We start from the raw sequence: 22,225 nt of genomic DNA, 5'->3' as shown, positions 1-22,225 counted from the left end.
TGTCAACTATTAAGGAGCTGACTTTGTTTCGAGAATGGAAAGATTTATTTGAGATAGAATTAGTACTGGAACCAATCAGAACTTACTACTGCAACGTAAACGTCCAATGAAACTAAAAGGCTTGTAGGTTTTCTTCAACGTATTTGCATTTTATATCGATAGGTTGCCATTTGGTATGCATGGATGTATATTTAATTATAAATGTATATGCACAATTCATTAACTTAGTTAACGTTTCTAAATTAAAGCGGTATTCTTCCGAAAGATCCTCTTGTATACTTGGAGACTAGGTGCTAGGTGGATAGTTTACTAGACATACTGATATAATGCGTATAATACTGGCTGATCGGGTCATCAGGATCCGGCAACTGGCGAGCGCTTTCATACATTTTCGGAATTGACTTTCGGAGGACTTCCGGGCGACGGGAGGGTTCCCCGTGCCGGGCAGCCTTCCGCGAGATGGACACTGAGAACGGAACCCCTCCGGGGAGGAAACACACATGCTATATACGGTTAGATACAGTTGGATTAGTTAGTCTGGCTAAGTTTGGGGGCGATTCCGTGAGGGATTAGTTGAGGGGCTGGACGGAGCGCTTGCCCCATCCGCCGTGGAGCTTCTGCCACTGGTCGCGCTTGCCCCACATGCCCTTCAGGTTGTTCCAGGTGGGCTCGCGCTTGCCCCAGGCCCCTCTGAACTTGTTCCAGCCCTGCGCCTGTCGCCGCTTGCCCCAGGCCACGTTCATGCTCTTCCAGGCCCGCTTATCCACGTCCGGCTCGCCGGCGAGCTCCTCCACATCCTCGCCCGACTGCGGCGACTGTTGGAGCTGCTGCTGCGGGGTCTGTCCACTGGCCAGCCGCTCGAAGGTATCCCAATCGATGGTGTTGGTTCCGTCGGTGATGACCAGAGGCACAAAATGTCCGGTCATGTAGATGTCTGGATCTCCCGAATCACCGGCGGAGGCTCGCTTGCCCCACGAACTCTGGAGCGACTGCCAGGCGCGCTTGTTCCCATTGTTTCCGTACAGGTCGCTCTCGCTAAGCTGGTCAACCACTACCTGTTCTGAGAGGCCTCCGCCTCCTGGCTCGTTGGCCGCAGCGGAATTAGTGGTGCTGCCGCTGGCCACCAGGCTGCCGCAGGCGCTGCCCAGGATGAGAAGCAGCAGCAGGAAGCCATAGGTTCTCCGTGTCTTCGTGTGAGCCATTACTGCGAAAATAATTAGATTATGGATGGAATATTTTAAGCAAGCTGAAGCAAAATGCAAACCTTAAAATAATTTATAGAAATTAATACAAAAAAGAAAGGAAGCCGCAGTTGATCAAGGAGAGAATTTTAAATCGAAAACTACACCGAAAATGCATTAATTTTAATTCTTTGCTTGTATTTTTTTAGGTTATTAAATCAGCGTATTGAATTTAAAACAATAAACTACAATACTACTACATAATTTATTTAACATTAATGGTTAAATCTACTACAATATGATTTATAGGGTCAAAAATGACTCCTTAACTGCCTTCCAAGTTTCTTACTTAAATTATAATACACTGTAAAACTATAATAATTTACTAAAGGTCATTTAAAGTAAGAATAATATATCGATTCGGAATGTATAATGGAATGGTATAATCTTTTTAAATAGTAATATCGCACGATAATAAAACTAAAAAAAAGGCTTCAAGTTATCAAAGATTTATCAACGATAGCACATGATTTCCTTAAAAATAACAAGTTTGAAGAATATTTTTTGAAAATCTGGGAATATATTTGATTTAAATTGTTTCCTGTTCACAAAACTGAAAATATAAAATTGCCTTAGAGCGCTCCTTCAAAAATGCAGTTGAGAAATTTTAGATACTTGTATCCTTTGCTTATACATAATACAAAATCACAAAATCAGTAGTTTAACTGTATTGCTGAATGCAAATCAAACTCATCAATTAAATTATTCAAAATGAAATATATATTTCAGAAAATAAAATATATGTATGCACTGTCTCTCGTCTAAAATCTGGATAGGCCAAATATCCAATAAAAGCATGTTATATAAAAATTTATACATTTAAGTTAAATGATTTTAGAATATGAAATGTTAATTATCTGCTGACATTTCCAAAAATTAAAGTCCCAACTGCCTTCACATTTGTATATTTATCCTAATTCTATCTCAATTGAATAATTTAAAAGCTATAAATCAAATTATAGAATCCACTATTAATAAGTGAGCAGATGGCAGCCTGGCCTATGCAGTGGCATTTGGCAAGCTAAATCGTGGTCTAATAAAATTGCTTTCAGTGCAAAGGTGTAAATATGAATGAATAAATGCCCGACGGGAGACTGATCCTGGGCCGAAGCCCAACCGCAGGCCTCGAGGAATGCTCAATTAAGCCGCTGTCGGCGGCTCCACTCGACTGCTCCCTGGGGGTTCCTCTGAAGAGCTGGGGAGTCCTGCGGCAATCATTTCCGCCCGCGCCTCGGCATTAAGACAACACGCTCAGAGCAGGAGCGGGAACAGGAGCCACGGGAACATGGATAACAGGGGGAACAAGCGTAACGATTTAGCTAAATAACCTCTCTAATTGAAGGCGGTGGGGGCCGCTGAGTGGGCGTGGACAGGGGGATGAGGTTACTCCCCGGCTCCGCAGGATGACTGAGGTCATGCCGTCTGTCGACCGCTGTGTTAAAAGGCAGCAGCGCATAACAGTTACAATTTATGGCCTATTAATGTCCCTCCGAGGTAGCAACCAGAGGGGGGTGCATTCCAGGAGCCGGAGGTCCTTGGAATGTGCGTAGGCCCAGCGGCAAACAACGGCGGGAGTGGATTGGAGGGGGCCAGAAGCCAACGCAACGGAATGATTGGACACGGGCGGAAGCGGTCGCTGGGAATGGGCCATTCGAGCCGGAATCCCAGTCGATAATGATGCTTCGAAACGCTAATATCAAGATTATGGGCATGTTTACGCAGTGGCTTAAGTGCCTTGCGATTGCACTTGCGGCCACTCGACAGACTAGACAAAAGCCACTGGAAAATGCTGAAACGGGAGCGGGATCTGCTCCTTGTTCGCCGTTTGTTTGCACTTCCTGCCAAAGTAGTTTTTCCTATGCGCTCGCATGAGCATATTGATTTGCATACATTCGAGCACACGCCGCATCCGGCTTAAAGGACACTCCAAGGAAGCGGAAATGCCAACGCATTATGCGGGAATTATGTATTTTGTGCGATGCTCTTGCAAATATTTGTTTGTGAAAGATCAGATGTATTCATTTTATGTCACCAATATTGGATGTCCCAGTATTGAGGCCTCTTTCAAACTCAAAATTTAACTGAACTAAGAGAGGGTTTGCTAATTAAATAAATAACTCATTAATTTATGCCTTTTGAGTGGTATTCTCAGAACTCTTTGGGAAATAACTTAGCTAAAAATAAACAAATTTCAAGGTAAATTGGGCAAAAGGCACCAAGTTAATAAAAATATAAAATGTTGCAACTAAAATCCTTTTAATTAATATTGTAAAAACTCTTTTTAGATACTTGAAACTCACTTCTTCCTATAATTTGATGGAAAACGGTTGTACTTATTTTGAATTTCTATGAACAATCAAAAAATCTACTTTGAATAAAACACATTCATATTTATACTAATATAATCAATAAACTTATTTTGAATACTTTAGACTTAATAGAATTTCGAGGCCAATTGAGAAAATCTAATCCTTTAACTGCCTCGCGCTTCCATTTGCTCTAATCCCCGTCAGATTTTATGGTCATTGCGAGCCAGCAGCAGCTGGTGGGCGCCATTATGGAGGCAATGGAAAGTCAGCAGCCGGGAATCAAGTATGCAAAGCCCACCAGAATCGGAGCAACAGGAGGCAAGGCGACGATATCTTATCTGCGGGTAGCCTGATTAAATGATGTTGCTGCCTGTCCGCTCGGATTGGCCAGCTAATTGAGGAGTCTCGGTCAACCCGTTGCCAGCTGAACGCGGATACGGATATGTCCCCTAGCTCCCAACCACGAACTCCTGACTGATTGTCCGAGTGCGGACTCGGCCGCCTTTTTCCGACTTAGCTTGGACTTAATTTGTGCGCTTGTCGTTGATTGATTGACGTCGCCCAGATGAAAGTTTTAGCGGCTTTGCGCCAAATTATAATATATAGCCACCGCGATGATAGAGCACGCATCGAATTTTATGGCCCCCCCAGAACAGTGGTCAGAAGGTTAGGATTTTGGGGTAACAATTTCAAGAAATGATTCTTATTTGGAGTTAAGCAAGCTAACAACAATGGGTTGTTTAACTGTAAGCTAACAAAATAAATTAAAATTGAAACTTAAATAAAGAATAATAATAAATACAACTACAGATTATATAAGTAAATTGATGTGATTCAAATGTTCCCTGGCAAAACCGTGACTTTTGAATCCACTGTGCGGAAACAAAGACCACGCAAACGTGGCCGGGTCAAGTTGTAATTGAAATTAACTGAAAATATTTATGGCCCTTGCGGATGACAGTCTTCGGAATTTGGTAGTTGACTCGCTCTGCTCCATTATTAATTTGTCAGTCGGTAGTCAGTCGACCGGGGAATAATTCATGTGGTGTCAGGCGAGGAACGAGGCACTCCTGTACGGTGGCCACCACTTCAAGTTTGCTGCGCAAACAAATTGAAACGAAATTTTCGCGCCAAAATTAAACAGACCGTTGGAAATCGAATTTGCCTGCTCGGCAGATCGTATATTCTTTGTATGTCTCGATAAATAGCCAGCACAAATATTTGCCAAGGGATGGCATTTGCCAATAAGTACTTTGTTTAAATAGGTTTCCTGCCGGCAGGCAGCACCCACGCAGAGGGACCTAAGGAGTCCGCTAGCGCCAGCGCCAGCCTGTTGCTACTGCTACTGAGTGTGAATGGAAATCTTCTCGGGGACGTGGACATTAACGAAAATTCGTAAGTAAACAAAATATCCGCAAAAGAGTAAATATATACTGCTCGTCTCAAGCAGGTTAGCCGTGCGTCTCCTCTCCGCTTCCCACTTCAATTTCGGGCCTTTGTTTGGCGAAGGAGTTCTGCATAATTTAGCCATGTTTCGTCAATAGATTTACGCAACAGCGGGCTATTTTTGAAAATTCTAAACTCATTATTGGGCCAAAATTAGGTCATTGATTTTTAATGAATAATTTAAGGTGTTTCTGGCAAAGCTTAAATATTTAATGGCATTGAAATTCACAAAATTAAGTGTAGAAACATTTACTAATTAGTTAACTCAACAAGCGAAATTGATTGGACAGATTTTAACTGAAGGATACCCTTGAAAGCAAAAATATATGAATAATATGAATAAATATATGAATATATATTTTTGTTCAGAGAAAATTCAAGCCAGAAAATATTCTGGTATTCACTTTACCTTTAACTTTGAATAAAGAAATATATTTTTGGATTACAGTCACATTTTTCCTATTCAATTATTAAATATTCAAATGTATTAATGAATATATAAATTGTTAAAAAACATAAGTCAATAAATTTCAAGTTTTCATTAAATATTTATCTACATCTAATATTGTAGTATTTTTAGCAATTAAATTTAAAACTGTTAGCAAATGCTTTTAGTAACCACAATTATTTTCTCAAACGACATTTCCTGTGGCCCGCAAACGAATTACGAATATATTGAATCCACTCACCTGAGTATATTTTTTGGTTGTATTTCGTAAACTGTTTTTGCGGTTTGCCGAAGGATTCACAATTGGATTTTGAATTTTGTTTTATTTTTCCACGGAATAAATGGGGTTCGTAAGTGGATTTGCAGGCCCAACTGCAATTCAATTAGTGCACTCAATCAGCCCGTGTGAATCTGACTTCCGGGATAGTGGCTCCTGGGTTGGCGTTTCCAGTTCTCTCCAGTTCGCTGTTCTTGGTGCCGTTCTCTGATTTTTAGTTGTGGACTAACCTGTTGATCAACTGCTAATGATTCGGAGCCCGGTGCGGCGGTCGCTTATAAATCAAAACGGAAGCGAGTCGGGAACCTATGAGTCCGCACGAACGGAGCTTCGTGTGTGTGCCGGACTGCGCACGCACGCACTTCGGCAGGGGGATATCCGCTTGTCGCCGTTTGTGCAACGGAAGTGGCCGAAAAGTGAGTTGTGTTGCCTACTTAGCGCGGCGTTTGTATGGCACACATGCGCGATTGTTTATTCACCGTGCCCCTGCCCAGTCCAGATCCTGGGCCTCCTGGGAGCCGAAGCCTTGGACTCATTCAAATTCAGGTACATGCGCCCTCCTTGGGGCATTTAAAATTAAACACTCCACTCCACACTCAGGCGCTTACAATGGAGCAAATGGGGCGCAGAGGAGCATATTGCATATTGCATTTCTTTGTCACCGCCGATGGCAATTGACCAGGCAAATACGACACAATTCCAGCACCTTCCATTGTGGGCGGGTGTCGCTACAGGACCTAAGCATCCGGACGAGAACCCTTTTAGTGCTTCATGAATATTTATGGCGATATCGGGCGGCTGCCTCCCGTTTTGTTGCTAAAAAACGAGCCAAAGGAGCTTCTTCAATTACAAAGCGTCGCAAGGCGTCCCGTCGCCCCTGTATGCCTCGGTATATGTATCCAAGTGTGCTCCGGGGGACATCAACAGGTTTTCATTTGCGGCCATTTGATGGCTGTTCGCCGAATAAACGATGATGGGAATATTTATGACACTCCTCTGCCGGTGGTGCGTATAATGAATGGGACATGCCACCCGACCCCCTAACCCTAACCCTGGTCCCAGTCCCATCGGTCGGCGATAAGCTACGTAGTTACTAATTGATTTGGCTCCTGATAAATCGCTGCGGACTCTCAGCACCACTGACAGCTACATGTGTCCGTTTCTCCGCAACACGGCAAGAAGTTTGATCGATTGTGGAATTTATTATTGGAAAAAACTAGATTTAGTTGTCATCAAAGGGAATGGTTTAAAATATCAATTTATGATTTTAATTGAAATGGTTTAAAGGAATATTATTAGCTAGTTATTTTATGACATTTAAAGACACAATTTCTAATTTAAATACTGGCAAAATCGTTTAACACGAATAAATTTTTTACCGACAAGCATAACAAACTATAAACACAATATAAATATAAAAATTTCAATTAATTTTTTGGGTGATTAAACTTTATATATTGTAAATTACATTATAGAAATGTATCATTTCCTATTTATTTAAATTCAGTAAATAGTGGTTATTTTTCTCTGTATATTTTAGGGGGGAGTGGAGAGTGCAGCTGCTCATCAACGGGAGCAACAACGATTGTAAATCATTTCCTTTTACGTGTCTGGCCTAATTGCAGGCATCCGATTGCGACCTTTGAGCGATCCATTCCAGTACGTCACCACTAATGTTTCATTTGCATGGTGACAAAGTGAATTAAGTGGGTTTGTCTTTAAGGCGGAACTGCAACTGTGGCACCATGCCAGAGTGCAGCGAAGACCCGCCCTGGCGAGGACTCCGCTCGCCTCCAGCACGGGTGCCACAGTTGAATGGGAATCCCCTGGCGATTCCATTGTGAAGATGATGTAGCTGGCGCTGTTGGCAGCTAATAATAATTTGTTTGCACTTTGCATATGCCATCTGGCCAACAAAAGGGCAGGAAGGAAGCCATGGGAACATACAATTTCCGAGGGGTCAAGGCCAAACTAAAGTGAAAGTATGCCAAAACTATATAGGTTTTTTACAAGCAATTCGGTAAAAGCCCTGAAAGAAGCGTCCCATTTTTACTATAGTATTTTATTGGTTATTGGAGAAAAAATCTCACACCTTTAGCTGTTCACTTTTATCTACTAAGCAATATTTTTTATAAAAATATAAAAATTAAAAAAACTTAAATTTTGTTTACTTTCTGAAAGTACTCCTTTTTTTATATTTTTATTAGAAGAAATAATTAATACAATTCTAGAAATCAAATTCAAATGTGGCGGTTCTTTGTGACAGGCACTCTGGCAATGTTGGTCACTCCTGAATTCGAAGTCTGGCAGCACTGGTCGCTCATGAACGAATACTCTGGCACCGCGAGATTTTTTAGGGACAAGCTAAATTTTCATCACTGGTCACACTGCTTAAGAACAAAATAAATTATTTTCTAAACAAACTGCACACAACATTAAATATTATTTTCTACGGCTAAGTGACATGCATTAGGACTGAAGGATGGAGATAATTTTCACACAGGATGTCCACAACGTGGACAAGTTCTTGTCCTGCGCCGAGAAACTGCACTACGACGAGTTCTCGGCGGTGAGCAATTGCAATTTATTAACAAACAAGAACTTTTTCTAATAAGAACTTTAAAACTGACAGCAAATGTTTGCGTTCTGCAACGGACACTGCGACATGGATGTGTTTGAGCTGATGGGCAACGACAGGCTGGCGCAGCTTCTCTACGGCTGGGAGGTGTGCCGGGTACCCAGCCGGGATGTGGGCGCCTTCAAGGAGCCGGCGCTACGGCACCTCGTCCTTGTGCTGGCGCACCACTCGCTGCAGATGTGGTTCAGTCAGGAGTGGATCACCTGCTCCGATGGCCTCAAGAACATGTTGCTTTACAGCCTCACCAAAGCGGTGCCGGCCTTCTACCGCATTGAGGAGTTGGCCAATATCAACTGGGCCTACGTGCTCAAGTTTCAGGCGAGTCCCTGGAGTGTGCCGTACCTGCAGCAGCTTTTCCTCAACCTACGCAAGAACAAGCATCATGCCATCGAGCATGCAGTTGCGGTGGCCACAATTGAGGGTAAAACTATAATAATACTCCATCTGGTCCATTCTTAGAATCCCACTGAATCCATGTTGTTCCTTGTAGATATCACTTTCCTGAAGGATGATGGCCTCAATCTGATACTGCTGCGTCTCATGCAGCTTTTTAATGCCGGCAACTTTGAGGCGGTCAAGCAGCTGTCCCTGCGCATGCTGGCCGCCTGGCTGAAAGCCAATGAGTACGCTACATTTGAGGCCATAGAAAGAGATAAATCTTCGATTGCCTTGGTGGGGCACCTCTACCTATTGACTGTCTTTACGATGGACGAAAATCGGGGCTATGCCATTGACAACTTGGTAAGAAGACTTTTTCTTACGCCACATTCAAACAGAATTTCATCATATAATCGCGGTGCTCTTTAGATGTACAACATCAGGTTCTATGCCCAGAGCATGCAGGAGCATTCTCCCATCTCCGAGCACACCCACTTTACGCCAGCCCGCCTCATTGCCCAGGTGTGTGTGCGCCTCCGGATGGGGAAAACCGGGTTCTTTGAGCAGATTAGCTTCAAGAAGTTCAAGCTCAATCTGGTCACCTCGTTCGCCGTCATGCTGGAGGCCTACACCAGCTATGTCTTGGGCAACCAGCTGGTGGAACTGATGGCCCTCAACGAGCACGACTTCCTGGAGCACTCGTCGCAGTTCAAGGAGCTCATGCACCGCTACGTGGCGGAACGGGAGAGCAGCGAGCGCTTCCTGCTGGAGGAGCTGAAGAAGCTGGAGAACCAGCGGAACAGCCACTTCCAGCCGCAAGTGGTGAAGTTTAACATCAACTACCAGCAGCAGATCTGCAAGGGCAACCGAGCCAGCAACATTGGCAACTACAAGAACTGTGACGACGACGAGAAGCCCCTGCCGCCCGAGTCGGACGAGGAGCTGGACAGGCAGATAGACCCGGTGTTCCAAAGTGTGCCGAACAACGAGGAGATTCTAGACTTTGTCTACAAACTGCTGGCGGAGCGGGTAAGACAGCTCGGCGTCAATTACCGCAACAGACTCTCATAAGGCTGCTTTTTCACAGGAATTTAGCGGCTGGAAGTTTGCCAAGATTGCCATCCTGCTGAAGATCATTGGCCAGCAGCTAAATGCCATTGAAATCTGGCGCTATCATCCCGGCCTGACCACCGAGTTCATGCTCAATCTGGAGCAGAAGATGTCGCAGAACTACGCCGACCTGGCGAAGGTCTTTTCCGACCACGGATTCATGGAGGCCGAGTTCTGGCTGACGGCCTTTTACCTCAATCCCATATCGGTCAACTACAACGAGGTCCGACGGTGCTCGCGCATTAAGAAGAAGCGCCAAGAGGAGGACCATTGGACCCCGGCGGCGGCGCCATCGCAGACCATCAAATACGAACTGCTCAGTTCTACCATCGATGTGGACGAGATCGTGACCGTGACCAACCACAATGCCCCCGTGGGCGACTACGATCCCATCTACAAGGCCCTGCAGGCGCTGCGCCTGCCGCCCAGCATGATCAAGGACCTGCTGACGGTGGTCTTCCAGCCGCGCAACAAGCGCTACTCCTGGGCGCTGGACTGGTACACCCTGCACGAGCGCTGCCATGCGCTGCTGAAGAGTCGCGACCTTAAGAACAAGTTCGTGGCCCTCAACATGGCCGAGGCCAGTGACCGCTTGGAGTACCTGAAGATAGACTACGCCAAGTACCGGGACAGACCGCAGTTAGACTACGGCACCATCGAGGAGGGCTACGAGAACGCGGCCAATCTGCCGGAGCCTGAGGAGGAACCAGAGCAGACTCCCACAGCTACGGAGGAGGAGGACGTGAAGTCCAAGCAGCAGAAGAAGCGTCGTCCTACGCGCAAGTTCTGGGATGAAGGTAACGAGAGATTTCTTCTGTTTTACACTTGCAGGGTGCTGTAATTTAAATTTATAACTTTGCTGTCTTTCAACAACATATTTTCATCTACTCTGAGACATGGGCATAGATATTTACAAAAGATTTACTTATCCATCGTTTTTTGAGTTTTAATTTGAGGGGTTGGCCATTGTGGTGATAGGGCTAGGGTTGTGAAGGAGTAGGGAACGTTGCATGGTAAGGTCGTTGTTGCGCAATGGGCACAGGTTGTTTTTGGTTCTGTCAAGATAGTTGAGTATGTGCGTCCAAGTCTGAGTCGAGTGATGATAATTTGTTGTCTTCTGTTTAGGGTAACTGGAATTGGTAATTATAATGAAAGTTGATATTACTTTGCTTTAGTTAATCTTAAGTTGATTTAAAAATAATGTTTTCGGAATGTTTTCAAAGCAAAGGATTGATGATTGTTAATGATCCACCTGAAAACTGCAAGGGTATCCATTCTATATCTATCCATTCCTATCTTTGGCGTGCCGAAGTTAGCTTCCTTACTCGAAAAAAGCCTTTAGTTTAATATAAACCATGCTTTCTTTTCAACCCAATCTCAGTGTTCTCGGAAGACGAAGAGGAGGAGGCGGCCTCCAGCGACTCGGAGGCTTACTACACGGGCAATGGCCGCCGGAAACGGGTCAGGGCTGCGGCCATGGTGGCCAATGCCATGTTGTCCGACATGGATCGCAGTGTTCGCTGCGGCCGACGTTCCAGTTCTCCGGCCTTGTCTGATGAGTTCAGGGGTTACCCACTCTCAACAATCGAGGTCAAGCAGGAGACGGAGACCAAGCCATCGAGACCCCCGTCAACAGAGGAGGCTGCCACCACTAGTGATGAGAAGCGTACGATCGGCGATTTGCTGGAGGCTCGCACCAAGTTCAGCAACGAAACCGGCGGCTTCAAGGCCTTCGCCGACATCTGGAGCTTTGAAAAGGAGGAACTCCAGAACGTGGCCAGCGAGGGCAACAGCCTCATGGAGTGCAGCTCCGTGCTCAGCAAATTCAAGAGCTGGAAGTCGTTAAAGGAGACCGTGGCAGCGAAGGTGCCCCCGGTGGAGCCACAGCCAACCAGAAGGGCTGTTCGCACGGGCTCTGAGACGGAAAGCATCTCCTCCGAAGCCTCATCGATGGCCACTCACTACTTTAACGAGGATGAGCCAAGCGACGATTTGTTGTCCGGTGTAAGTAGAGAGCTAGCTACACAGCCCCTCCCGCCTGTTCCTAAACTTACCTCGGAGAACCAAGTGTTGCAGCCCACAGAAACGAATACGGTCGGGTTGACAGAGCAGCCGCTGGGATCTAAAGGACAACTGGTTGAGGATGCGAGCCCCAAGACAGCACCACAGACTGAGCAGCCCCAGGAGGAGCTAGGAGAGTCATCTGTGGACACGAGACAGATTAAAGAGGAGCTCATTGAAGATATTCAGGCAACGGAGGAGTCACAGGTAAACGAAGAGAATCTGCTAACCGCTGAGCCCTTGGATGCAAGGCAGCTAACCAAGAGTCTCCCGAAAACCACACAGCTATCCGAGGAGCCAGAGGAAAACAAGCAAACAGTAGAGGGGCTAATGGAAAGTGCAGAGGAGACAGTAAGCTCGCAAGTTAAGGAGGAGCCAGATTCTTGTGAGCAAGTAAAGGAGGAGCCAGTTTCTTGTGAGCAACAAACCCAGGACACAAATCATCTAAAAAATGAACCTCAGCTAAGCGAGGAGCCTCAGCAACCCGGAAAACAAAGCGCTTCCGCTTCCAAAACCACCTCGGAAACCGGAACGGAAACAGGCACGGCGGAGGAGACAAGGTGCGACGACATTGCTCAGAAGCCGGAGCCCAAGCTGGAGCCAATTGGCCAGTCCTTGTATACATTGGTGCCCCCCGACGAAACTCCTGATGAGAAGAAGGTAAGGGAGCACCTCATCAATGAGTGCCTTACCAGACCGATTCGCGTGTGCCTGAAAATGCTTACTGTCCAGGACATTGAGAAGCTGCGCGGAGTTCGGGTGCGGGTCAAGCGTACCAATCTGGAGGACTTTTACCGAGAGCAGTCGCAGTCCAAGCGACGCAGGATCCTAGGCAGCCGCTCCCACACGGAGGATAGCACTGCGTCCAACCACAGCTCGGATGCTCAGAAGTCGGGCAGAAGGCGCTTCAAGAAATTCGTGCACATTACGTCCGACTCGGTATCCCCATCACCTCCGCCCCGCATCGTTGACATAAAGCCGCTCTTCAAGCACATAACATCGGACTCATCAACGGATCTGGAGGAAGTGCCTCACCCGGTGGTGGTGGTGAGAAGGCGCGGACGCGGACGAGGACGAGGCGCCGGGCCGAGGTGTATAAGAGCTCCGCGACACTCACCCAGCTATTCGCCGGATGTGATCGAGCTGTCCTCGGACTCTCTATCCTCCAATTCACCCGTCCCAGCAGCTAGCCACCCTATGCACCAGTTCTCGGCGCTGGAGATGGACCCGCTGTACGAGGAGGAGATCGTTCCCATCTAAAACGAATCAAGCAGGATTCCTAGCCGGAGGCGCAGTCCTACGTGCTCGTAACGAATGCAGACGAGGGGTTGCACACCGAGAGAAATATGGTGGAGAAACATGAGAGGAAAAAGAGGGAGAGGGAGAGAGGAAAATCGAGTTTGCCTCGCTTGTTAGAATGCAATTAGCCCGGGGCTATGTGCCGGTACGAGTATTTGCGTTGGCTGGACTCTGATTCTGATGAAATTATATACATGTACATCTGTTTGTCCAAGTCCCCGGTTTTCTATTTGGACTGTGACGACGACGATACCCTCAGGCTATCGAAAAAAAAAGGAACTCTCCAATGGGAAACGCAAACGCATCCGCTCTTCAATTAACTGCCTAATTGATAGGCATTGTGGTTCTGTAAAAAACGAAATTAAGTACACGCGTCGGAGGAGCTCTTGAACAGGAAGGACGCCGCCTGCGACACGTGGCCGAGATGGTGTGAATTTTGGTGGCAATATATACAAACATGTATCAATAAGCTACGGTTTTTGGGGGTAGCAATACCGAGCAGGAAGCTGAAATAAAAAATAATAAACTTGCAAATAACTAGCAGTTGATGTAAAACCTAGAATTAATATTTGCTCAGTTAAACTTTACTCTTTGTATTACTTGAATCGGTTTGATTAATCTAAATCGAGTTAAAGCAAAGCTTAGGCAGCTAATAATTGTGTTGTATTTGCAAAATACACTAAGCCATATTTGGAAATTAAGTTGAACTCAAAGATCTAAACGAGTTTCTAGCAACTAATAACTATTTCTTATACTTAATATTTGTATACTGCTTGTGATTTCTCAAGTTAATAAAAAGCCATTAGCCTTGCGCTTAGGTGTAGTCCTTAAATCTGGCATATATTTTACTCAATTACTCAATTAGCCCTCTTGAGGGGCTCCGCGTGCTGGCAATTTGCAACGATTGCCGGCTATCATAACAACTCCGCACGTGTCACCCGCACCCGCCGGTTACTTGAAACTGAAACTCCTTTGGCAGCTCCTCCTCCAACTCCTCCTCCTTTCAGCAGACAGACAGAAGCCCCGGCACACTCGGCCACTTGAGCAGCCGCTAAGACCACGGGCACGTGCCAACGCCTGGCTATCCCATCAGAAGAATGAATTGGAGGAGTGACGGCCTTCTGAGGGAGACTACACATGTTGCTTTTTCGGAAGCGGTGGCGGTGTCCTCGCCACGTGCCACTAACCCGGTTAGCGACAGGCGTAAGTCCTAAACGATTATTGCGGTTTAGTGGCGAAAACGAAAGAGTTGCGCGTAATTGAATCGTTTGAATTGCAATCGCATTAAGCCCACGCAAGTTTAATGTTGTGATAAAATAAAATAACAATTTATTTTGGGCCATGAGCCTTATCATTTATACTCTACATTAGGTAATAAATGACAATTTATGGTTATTTATAAATATATATGTTTCACAAAGGTAGTATTTTGATATTAATTTCATATATCACACTTTTTATTTTATTTTTAATATATTTATTAATTAAATCAATTGTCTTTTAAACGTTATATATATTAATATCAATTTAATGGGAGTATATTTTAGGTTTTAAACTGTTGACCTATTTCAATGTTTAGCTTTGTAATATCCCTAAAATTTTAAACTATTCATAAACCATAATCAATGCATACTGATTAACTGCGATCATGATCTCTGACTTATTCTTCATCATTCTGCTCTTATTATAATTGAAGGAGTCATTGCTGACCCTATATATAATATATATTTTTAATAATAAGCATTAACAGCAGAGTCGATCTAACCATGTCCTCTAAAAAAACATATTTATTAAAATTATGAAACAAAAATATATTAAAATGATTCAATTTTTAAATACCTTCCGTTATTGATTTAAAAATATTTCGAAAATTATTCTACATTTAATTATTATTTTGTTTATTTATTTTGTTTTAAAAACCTTCTAGCTAGCAGACAATCTTATGCATATATTTAACAAATGTATTGATTTTGAGTCAAGATTGAGAGCAAAGTTACTACCTGAGTCCAGAATAGTTATAAATCATAACAAATTTAACCATATTTGATGGCTATGAATATATGAATATTTACTATATGAATAATTACAACAACCTTTTAAAAGAGTATACAAAATAAGCAGACCTTGATGGTGCTTCGCTTTGGCGTCATAACTGATCCTCGGCCTTAGACATCCTTCTGATTGGCTTAGAGAACGCCGCTCGTCGTCAGAGCGTGAATAATGCTCGTATTTTGACTGGTAGCACCGTCTGCCAGAACGAATCTGCTCCGACTCCGACTCCGCTACCGACTCCAACTCCCCGCGAGAGCTCTGCGAGTTGTTCAAGGGGTATGTGTGTGAGTAAAAGCCACCCCCGGGCGACAATCACGGCGCATATCTGTTGGGATTTATACCCTGTGCTGTGCGCCATGGCGCCGCCACGACCGACGACAATGCGCCGAGGGTTGCTGGCGGTACAGAGTTCGAAGGCAAATCAGCGGGCTTAATGGCCGGGCCGGGCACATAAAACCGGTGCGCACTCCTGGCCAGCTTTCAGTTGGTGCGGGCACGCGAAGAAACGAACTCTCAACTGTGTCAGACTCTCAAAGCGGAAATCGGAAATGTGCGCAGAGTGAGTCTCGAAGGATATCTCAGGACTCACAGGACATACACACAACACTGCAGAGATCATGGCAGCCTGCTACAATGCCTACAGCGTGGGATCACAGTCTTTCGAGTTCGACGAGGACGACGACGACGCCTCCTTCGACAGTGGCTACGAGAAGAGCTTCGAGACGGAGGCCCAGCTGAGTTCCCGCCGGCGCTTGGACTTCGACGAGGCGGCGCCGAATTCTCTGGCGCCGCAATTGCCGTATTCCGCAGCCTGGGATGGCGCGCCACTCAGCTCACCACCGGCGGCCGCTGCGGGATTCGTGGGGCTGCTGGACACGAGCAGTAACCACAGCACGCGGAGCGGCAGAACGTTGGTGGAGCACCTGAACAGTCGCGCCCCGAACGGAGGCTTCGAGCCGTCGCTGACCAGCACGCCGGTGAAGTCGCCCGAAGATCCGGATGCGCCACGCCAGAAGCGCAAGTATGCCGTCGGCAAAAACCGGGTGACGCGCTCGCGAAGCCCCACGCAGGTGGTGCGGATCAAGCGCTTCCGCCGGATGAAGGCCAACGATCGGGAGCGGAACCGGATGCACACGCTGAACGACGCCCTGGAACGGCTCCGAGTAACGCTGCCGTCGCTGCCCGAGGAGACGAAGCTGACCAAGATCGAGATCCTGCGCTTCGCCCACAACTACATCTTTGCGCTGGAGCAGGTGCTCGAGAGCGGCGGCACGATCAACCTGGACCTGGAGAAGCTGCAGAACTTCACGCTGAGCGGCGAGCGGATCACCAAGGAGCTCTTCGACGCCCTCTTCGTGAATCCTCAGCCCTTTCCCATGTTCGGTTGCGGTAGGATGTTCCCGTATGGCCAGGGAGCCACGCCTCTGGTCCAGAATCCGCACCCTGCGGAGCACCAGCCGCCAATGGGGGGCGGGGCCTACCAGCAGGGCATGGACTACCCGCAGCATCCGCCAGGCTTCGACTTTACCGGCAGCATGCGGTTCTATCACCACCACCAGCAGCACCAGCACCAGCAGCCGGAGCCCATCCAGCACATGCCTAAGCAGGACTCCAGTCCCCCGCAGCAGTTCTCGCAGGAGAAGTATGATCTCTTCCGTGGTACCTTCGAGGCAGCTGCCAATATCCAGCCGGCGAGCGCGGAGTCGGGGATTCATCAGCAGAGCAGCTTCTACACACAGACGCCGCCGTGGAAGGACTATCCGGAGGATCAGGGAGCCCTTGGGCACGCCCATGCCCACGCCATTCCACATCCCCACAGCTACAAGCAGTTTGCCCCGCAGGTGTAGCACAGTTTTGGGGGCCAGAGCTGCGATCTAGGGTTCTTTTCAGCGTGATATGTTCGAGGATAGCGCGGACTTGCAGGAAACTGACTTAGGGGAATCCCTCAAAGATGATCCTGCGACATATTTGGGTTTCAGTTAATCCTAATAAGTTCTTCATCTCAGGATTACTCTGCCTCACTTTCCTCGAGTCCCGCGCAATCAGTTGATATTGGTAGTAAGTGAGGGACACAACTGAATGCAAAGATTTATCATTCTGTTGGAAGTGGGAGATCCAGTTCCAAGTAATGCGAATCATTGCACTCGGTTGAGTCCCGTGTTATAGAGGGATCTGCAGAAGATAAACCAATGACTTTTCAATAACCAACCAAAGGAGACTTTTGAAAACTTTTTAAAATCGATTGGGATCCATTTCGAATCTTAATTAGTCTCAGAAGTCTCCTTTATATCACATCATTGGTTTCTTTTTTGTGGATCTCAGTGGAATATCTGAACCAAGGGTGCTTGGTCCGATATATAGCACTCTTCTTCTCAGCATATTCCACATCTTCTCGACTATGTAGTACAAATCGGTTGTCCATTTAGCCTAAGCGGATACGTACCTTGCCATCGTAGACGTAAGCCTAGAACTAAGCTACTCCGATATGTACCAGGTATTAGCCGTAATTAATTGTACGATCGATGGACCACTTATGTAGGTTAAGCCAGATTCTCTATATCAGTTATTGCAATGCAAGGAAAGCGAGCTAGTCAGGGCCAGAACTTTACCGTGATAAGATTGAAATTCGATGTAAAGCCATAGAGATTTATTTTTGCAAATAAAGTTGACGATCAAAACGATGCAGAAAATTGAAATCAATCGGGATGGGAAGAGGGTAAAGTCAAAAGAAAAAAGTAGCCAAAGCAAACAACCCCGGGACTCAATGCGAGAATCTCTATGGTTCTGTGTGTGCGGATTTGAGATCCCAAACAAAGGACTTAAATTCAAATAAATATTGTATATTGCAGCGCACATAAAGCGAATGGCCTTGTGTGTGTGTGCACTGCAGCTTGTTTTTATTGTAGGGGGCATTTTGCGCCCTTACGATTCGACATGGGGTGAGTTCAAGTAGAAACTGAACTCCGGAATACGGAGTACGGAGCACAGAGCCCGAACAATGGAAGATTGCCCGTCACCTGCCACACAATTACAGAACGAATGTACCAACGGCGGCGAGCCAGGACCGGCAATCCTGAAACATGAGCTGTTAGCAGCGAGCTGCGAGCTGTGGGCCAGTGGACCTGCATGAATGCCACTCAAATTATTTAGTTGAATGAACCGGCAAGAGTCGAGGGAAACTGCTTTATACCTTCGAAATGCCTAACTGACTGACTGACATTTTCCGTTACGAGGCAAGGGTGAAAAGGTGCCGAAGATGCTGGAACTACCACGTGGAATTCGGAATCAAAGACTTGGAAAGACTCACGGCTATATTGTTTCAATTTGAGTTCAAAAATAAGAAGTTTTTTATGTTTTAATAATACATTTTTTTAAAAAAGCTTAAAAGGAAGCACCACGAAATATTCTAGACTTAAAAAGAGTTTCGAGTCACAGTAAAATCCCACTACTATATTTTTCCGCTTTTATGAATAGAATTTCAGTAGAATTTCATCTGCTAAGCCGGCGTTTGTCATTTGTGCAGCTTTGTTGAAGGTGTCGGGATTTATCTTTACAATAATCATTATTCTGGGCCGCATGGGCGCAAATACGCAGCGGGTGAGCCAGCTAAGCTGCATTCAATTTGCAGGACTCTTGCAGGGATGAGGACTAGGCTGAGACCCAGTAAGGACCCCGGCATCATTAGCAGTGCGCTGCTCTGGGACATGGTGGCTGCGCTTTGATGGCTATCGGCGGATCAATGACGACATCTCCGCTCCCTTTCCATTGCCACTCCCATTCACCGGAATGCTAATGCACTGCGTGGCAGGGAAAACAATTTGGCGATGGCCATAAGGCGATAAGGAAACCGAAATGGAAACAAATTGCCATGGACATGCTAAAAGGCGCAAACACAATGGCATCTTTGGCTGTGCGGCAAGTGCAGGTCCTTGGAGAGCGATTGATGTGCGGTCCAATGAGACTGCACAAAGAGAGCTGCTCCTGGTCATGGAGGGTTCGAGTTCCAGATATCCAAACTGAATCAATTTTCCGTTAATATTTGGGGATTAGTCTACAACGATAGAAACACAAGTGTCCATTTGGGGATTTCTTAAGGAATGGATATTGCAAATACATAAATAATGTCATTGGATATCTTATAAGATTACTGAGCTAAAGATTTATTTACAAACTGAATTGGTAAGAAAACAAGAAAGAAAGCGACAGGGACGCCAAAATTGTAATACCTTTGCAGTTTGCAATTGGATCAGAAGCCAAATTTGAAGTCGAATTTAACTAAGCCTAAAATGCAGACGGAATACCTATCTGTACAAGTTTAAGTGGCTTAATATTTTTCAAGCTGTTCCTTTCAGATATTGGTTTTGTATAGGTATATGTCCCTATTTATATACGATTCTATGCCAATTAGTCTATTAACTTAACAGCTATTGGAAGAAACTTACCATTAGATTTAGCATTTTATGGCCGAATCGAAGTGTACAAGAAATCCTTAAATATCAGCGAATTTTGACGTATACATACATTGTCAAATTTTGATTTATTTTAATCGATCAAGAATTTTCTAGTAAATTAATAATATATTAATAATAATATAATTGTTTTATGTGGTATTATACATTCTACTTATAACATAGTATAACTTATAGAGTTCAAAGTTGAAACGTTATCATCGTGATTTTCAACTTCCAAACTACAACATTTCTATATTTATATACCGCTTGTTTTTGGGTCAAATACATCCGATATGCTTTCGAAAAACGAAATCTAAGTTCACCCCTTGCTAGTGTCGGCAGGCATGAAATATTAAGATCATATATCACACCGTTCCGGACAACACAGCGCCAATTTGTCCTTGGCCTTTTTAGGTATTCCCATTTCGCAAATCGAATTTTATTTGCTGAATTGATTGTTTTACGCCTTTTTAGCAAGAAGTCGGTGCAGATTTTTTTTTATAGTAACCCTTTGCTGGCGCACGTGCGAATACTTGAACCCTCGCTTCCATATTTTTTATTACCCCTTTTGGTCCTGATCAAACATCCGCGGCGGAGATTCGATTCGTCCTGGTGCCGCAGATACACGTTCGCTTTTTGGCGGCAACTTGGACGACCTTTTCGCCCATTCATTGCCCTGCTCGAATTGGTTTATCTGTGAAATCTGTGAAGTTCCCCGGTTGTCTCGGGGTGTGCGACCCCGTATTCGTATTCGTTACTGTTCAAAAAAACGCATGTGTGCCCTACCTTTGTCGCTTTCGAGTTGTGTGCTCATCTAACCGAAAAACATTGGATAAACAAACAGCCGCTGGAGTATTTTGTTACATTTAGTGCTCGTACCGCACCCAGGATCTATTTATTCCAGAGAAGGCCAGCAATCTGTCGCATTCGGATGCAATGGATGTGTATGTAACCCTCTATATTCGCTGGCTTGAAACTGTAAAATGTTGGGCGAGCTCTGATTTTTAATCCGATCAAAGCGGTTTTAGTCAAATTTAAGCAGATTTATGTCACATTGTTGAGCCAGAAAGTGGTACGCGTCTGAGGGAAAACAAAAACGAAAATGTTAACACATGTAAATCAAGAATCAGATAACTATATCCTGGTCCTTGGCTGGTCTTCTATTAGGCAAATCGAATTGAGATCATGGTCATGCCCACGAACGATAAAACCAGAAAATTTGATTGAGGTTGCGGAAAATTGAGTGAATGCAGTGGAAAAAGGAACAGGCACGGCTAGTTAAAGGACATTTCATGGGTCCCTAAATGCTACTGTTTAAGTAAAAGGACATATGTGGAAAATACTATAGCAAAATGGATTACAATTGATATTGAGTGGGATTGATTTTTGAAGTAAATGAATAATGTTAAATATTCAAATAATGTTCAGCAAATACACAGCGATTTCAATCTAAAAGGTTCCTTATATAGCTTCTTAAAGTTAACATAATGTTTTGATATTTACTCAAGCCTGACCCCAAAATCGTGATTACTATTTACTCCCCTGACATTTAATTACCGATTTATTATCTTGAGAGAAAATAAGTTGCAATACACATGACTGATTATGAAGAAAGATTTATAGAATAAGTTATTTAAAGGACAATGCTACCTTCCAACCCCATAGACGGCCCGTTTTTTATTCCAGTCACATTCGAAAAATACCCATTTCTAATATATTCCTTTTTCAAATGAATAAACTGTTAGACAAACAATACATTAAACTTTACAACTTCACACCCGCTGCCAGTGTACGAAAAACATTAACATTTCGAGGAAGGCATCGAATCAGCTGCACCCTTGGTCCTGTGGCAAGGAGCAAGGGCAGATATGGTAGCTGTACCACAAACGATGAGTTGATTGTTATGCAAATGAGCTCAGCCAGCGGACCAGGAGAACCAGGGCGAAATGGAAGAGCCTCGCAACCCCAGGCAAGGATGCGGATACGGGGATTCAGTTCATCAAGTGGTCATAAATTTCTATGTAGTTTGGAGAGAGCTGCGAGGACGCGCGAAGCTGCCTAATTACTATGCAGCGCCATGTGCATAATGAAGCTGACATTTCTAATTTATGGTTGATATTTGTTAATTTTTTTTTCAGCTCGCTGTGCATAAATTGAATCGGAAGGCTGGCACTAAAATGTCGTCAAAACACCGGTTTCATGCCCCGTTATTGTTAAATGTAAACAACGGACACGGCACGATCAATTTAATGGGGGTTTCACTACAAATGGAGGAGAAATCCTTTCGCCTGATCCTAAGCCGACGTGCTCGGGTAATTCCACTTCCGGCTTAGTCCGGAAATTCGCGCGAAAATCCTGCGGTAATTCCACCATTGTGCGCGTTTCCGCAAACAAGAAACAAATGAAAATTCGGGGAAAATGCGAGGAAATATTGCGAAAAAATCGTTGCAAAAAATATGGCATAAAATACCCCAAAAATTACCAAATAGGAAGCCGAGTAAGTTAACTGCAATTA

General features: G+C 45.0%; 3 protein-coding genes across 5 annotated transcripts; 2 read left to right on the top strand and 1 right to left on the bottom strand.

Annotated features, from left to right (window-relative positions):
* Window positions 1–144: 144 nt before the first annotated feature.
* Mip (Myoinhibiting peptide precursor) lies at window positions 145–5,951 on the bottom strand. Its single transcript, XM_017170807.3, has 2 exons — window positions 5,686–5,951; window positions 145–1,204 (listed from the first exon to the last, which is right to left on the bottom strand). The coding sequence occupies exon 2, from the start codon at window positions 1,200–1,202 to the stop codon at window positions 570–572; it is 633 nt and encodes a 210-aa protein (XP_017026296.1). The 5' UTR covers window positions 1,203–1,204; window positions 5,686–5,951; the 3' UTR covers window positions 145–569.
* A 2,129-nt stretch (window positions 5,952–8,080) lies between these two features.
* On the top strand, window positions 8,081–14,015 carry LOC108077533 (uncharacterized). 3 transcript variants are annotated; one of them, XM_017170919.3, is made up of 7 exons: window positions 8,081–8,290; window positions 8,354–8,780; window positions 8,850–9,100; window positions 9,167–9,766; window positions 9,825–10,644; window positions 11,229–12,115; window positions 12,194–14,015. In XM_017170919.3, the coding sequence occupies exons 1-7, from the start codon at window positions 8,204–8,206 to the stop codon at window positions 13,166–13,168; spliced, it is 4,047 nt and encodes a 1,348-aa protein (XP_017026408.1). In that variant the 5' UTR covers window positions 8,081–8,203; the 3' UTR covers window positions 13,169–14,015. The 3 variants fall into 3 exon arrangements, with proteins under 3 accessions (XP_017026408.1, XP_017026409.1, XP_017026407.1); XM_017170920.2 differs by lacking the exon at window positions 12,194–14,015 and having other exon boundaries at window positions 11,229–11,851; window positions 11,916–12,096; XM_017170918.3 differs by having other exon boundaries at window positions 11,229–14,015.
* Window positions 14,016–15,771: 1,756 nt separating this feature from the next.
* On the top strand, window positions 15,772–17,106 carry tap (Basic helix-loop-helix neural transcription factor tap). The gene has a single exon (XM_017170802.3). It carries the CDS (start codon window positions 15,877–15,879, stop codon window positions 17,104–17,106), a length of 1,230 nt encoding a protein of 409 aa, XP_017026291.1. The 5' UTR covers window positions 15,772–15,876.
* Window positions 17,107–22,225: the final 5,119 nt, after the last annotated feature.

The sequence above is a fragment of the Drosophila kikkawai genome, chromosome 3L (genome assembly GCF_030179895.1).
Source record: "Drosophila kikkawai strain 14028-0561.14 chromosome 3L, DkikHiC1v2, whole genome shotgun sequence".
NCBI lineage: Eukaryota > Metazoa > Arthropoda > Insecta > Diptera > Drosophilidae > Drosophila > Drosophila kikkawai.
This window is presented reverse-complemented; position numbering and strand designations above follow the sequence as displayed.

Coding starts and splice junctions, on each gene's coding strand:
- Mip (XM_017170807.3), bottom strand. CDS start 1,202: ATGGCTCACACGAAGACACGGAGAACCTATGGCTTCCTGCTGCTGCTT.
- LOC108077533 (XM_017170918.3), top strand. CDS start 8,204: ATGGAGATAATTTTCACACAGGATGTCCACAACGTGGACAAGTTCTTG. Junction 8,781..8,849: donor TGCGGTGGCCACAATTGAGG/GTAAAACTATAA, acceptor TGTTCCTTGTAG/ATATCACTTTCCTGAAGGAT. Junction 10,645..11,228: donor GCGCAAGTTCTGGGATGAAG/GTAACGAGAGAT, acceptor ACCCAATCTCAG/TGTTCTCGGAAGACGAAGAG.
- tap (XM_017170802.3), top strand. CDS start 15,877: ATGGCAGCCTGCTACAATGCCTACAGCGTGGGATCACAGTCTTTCGAG.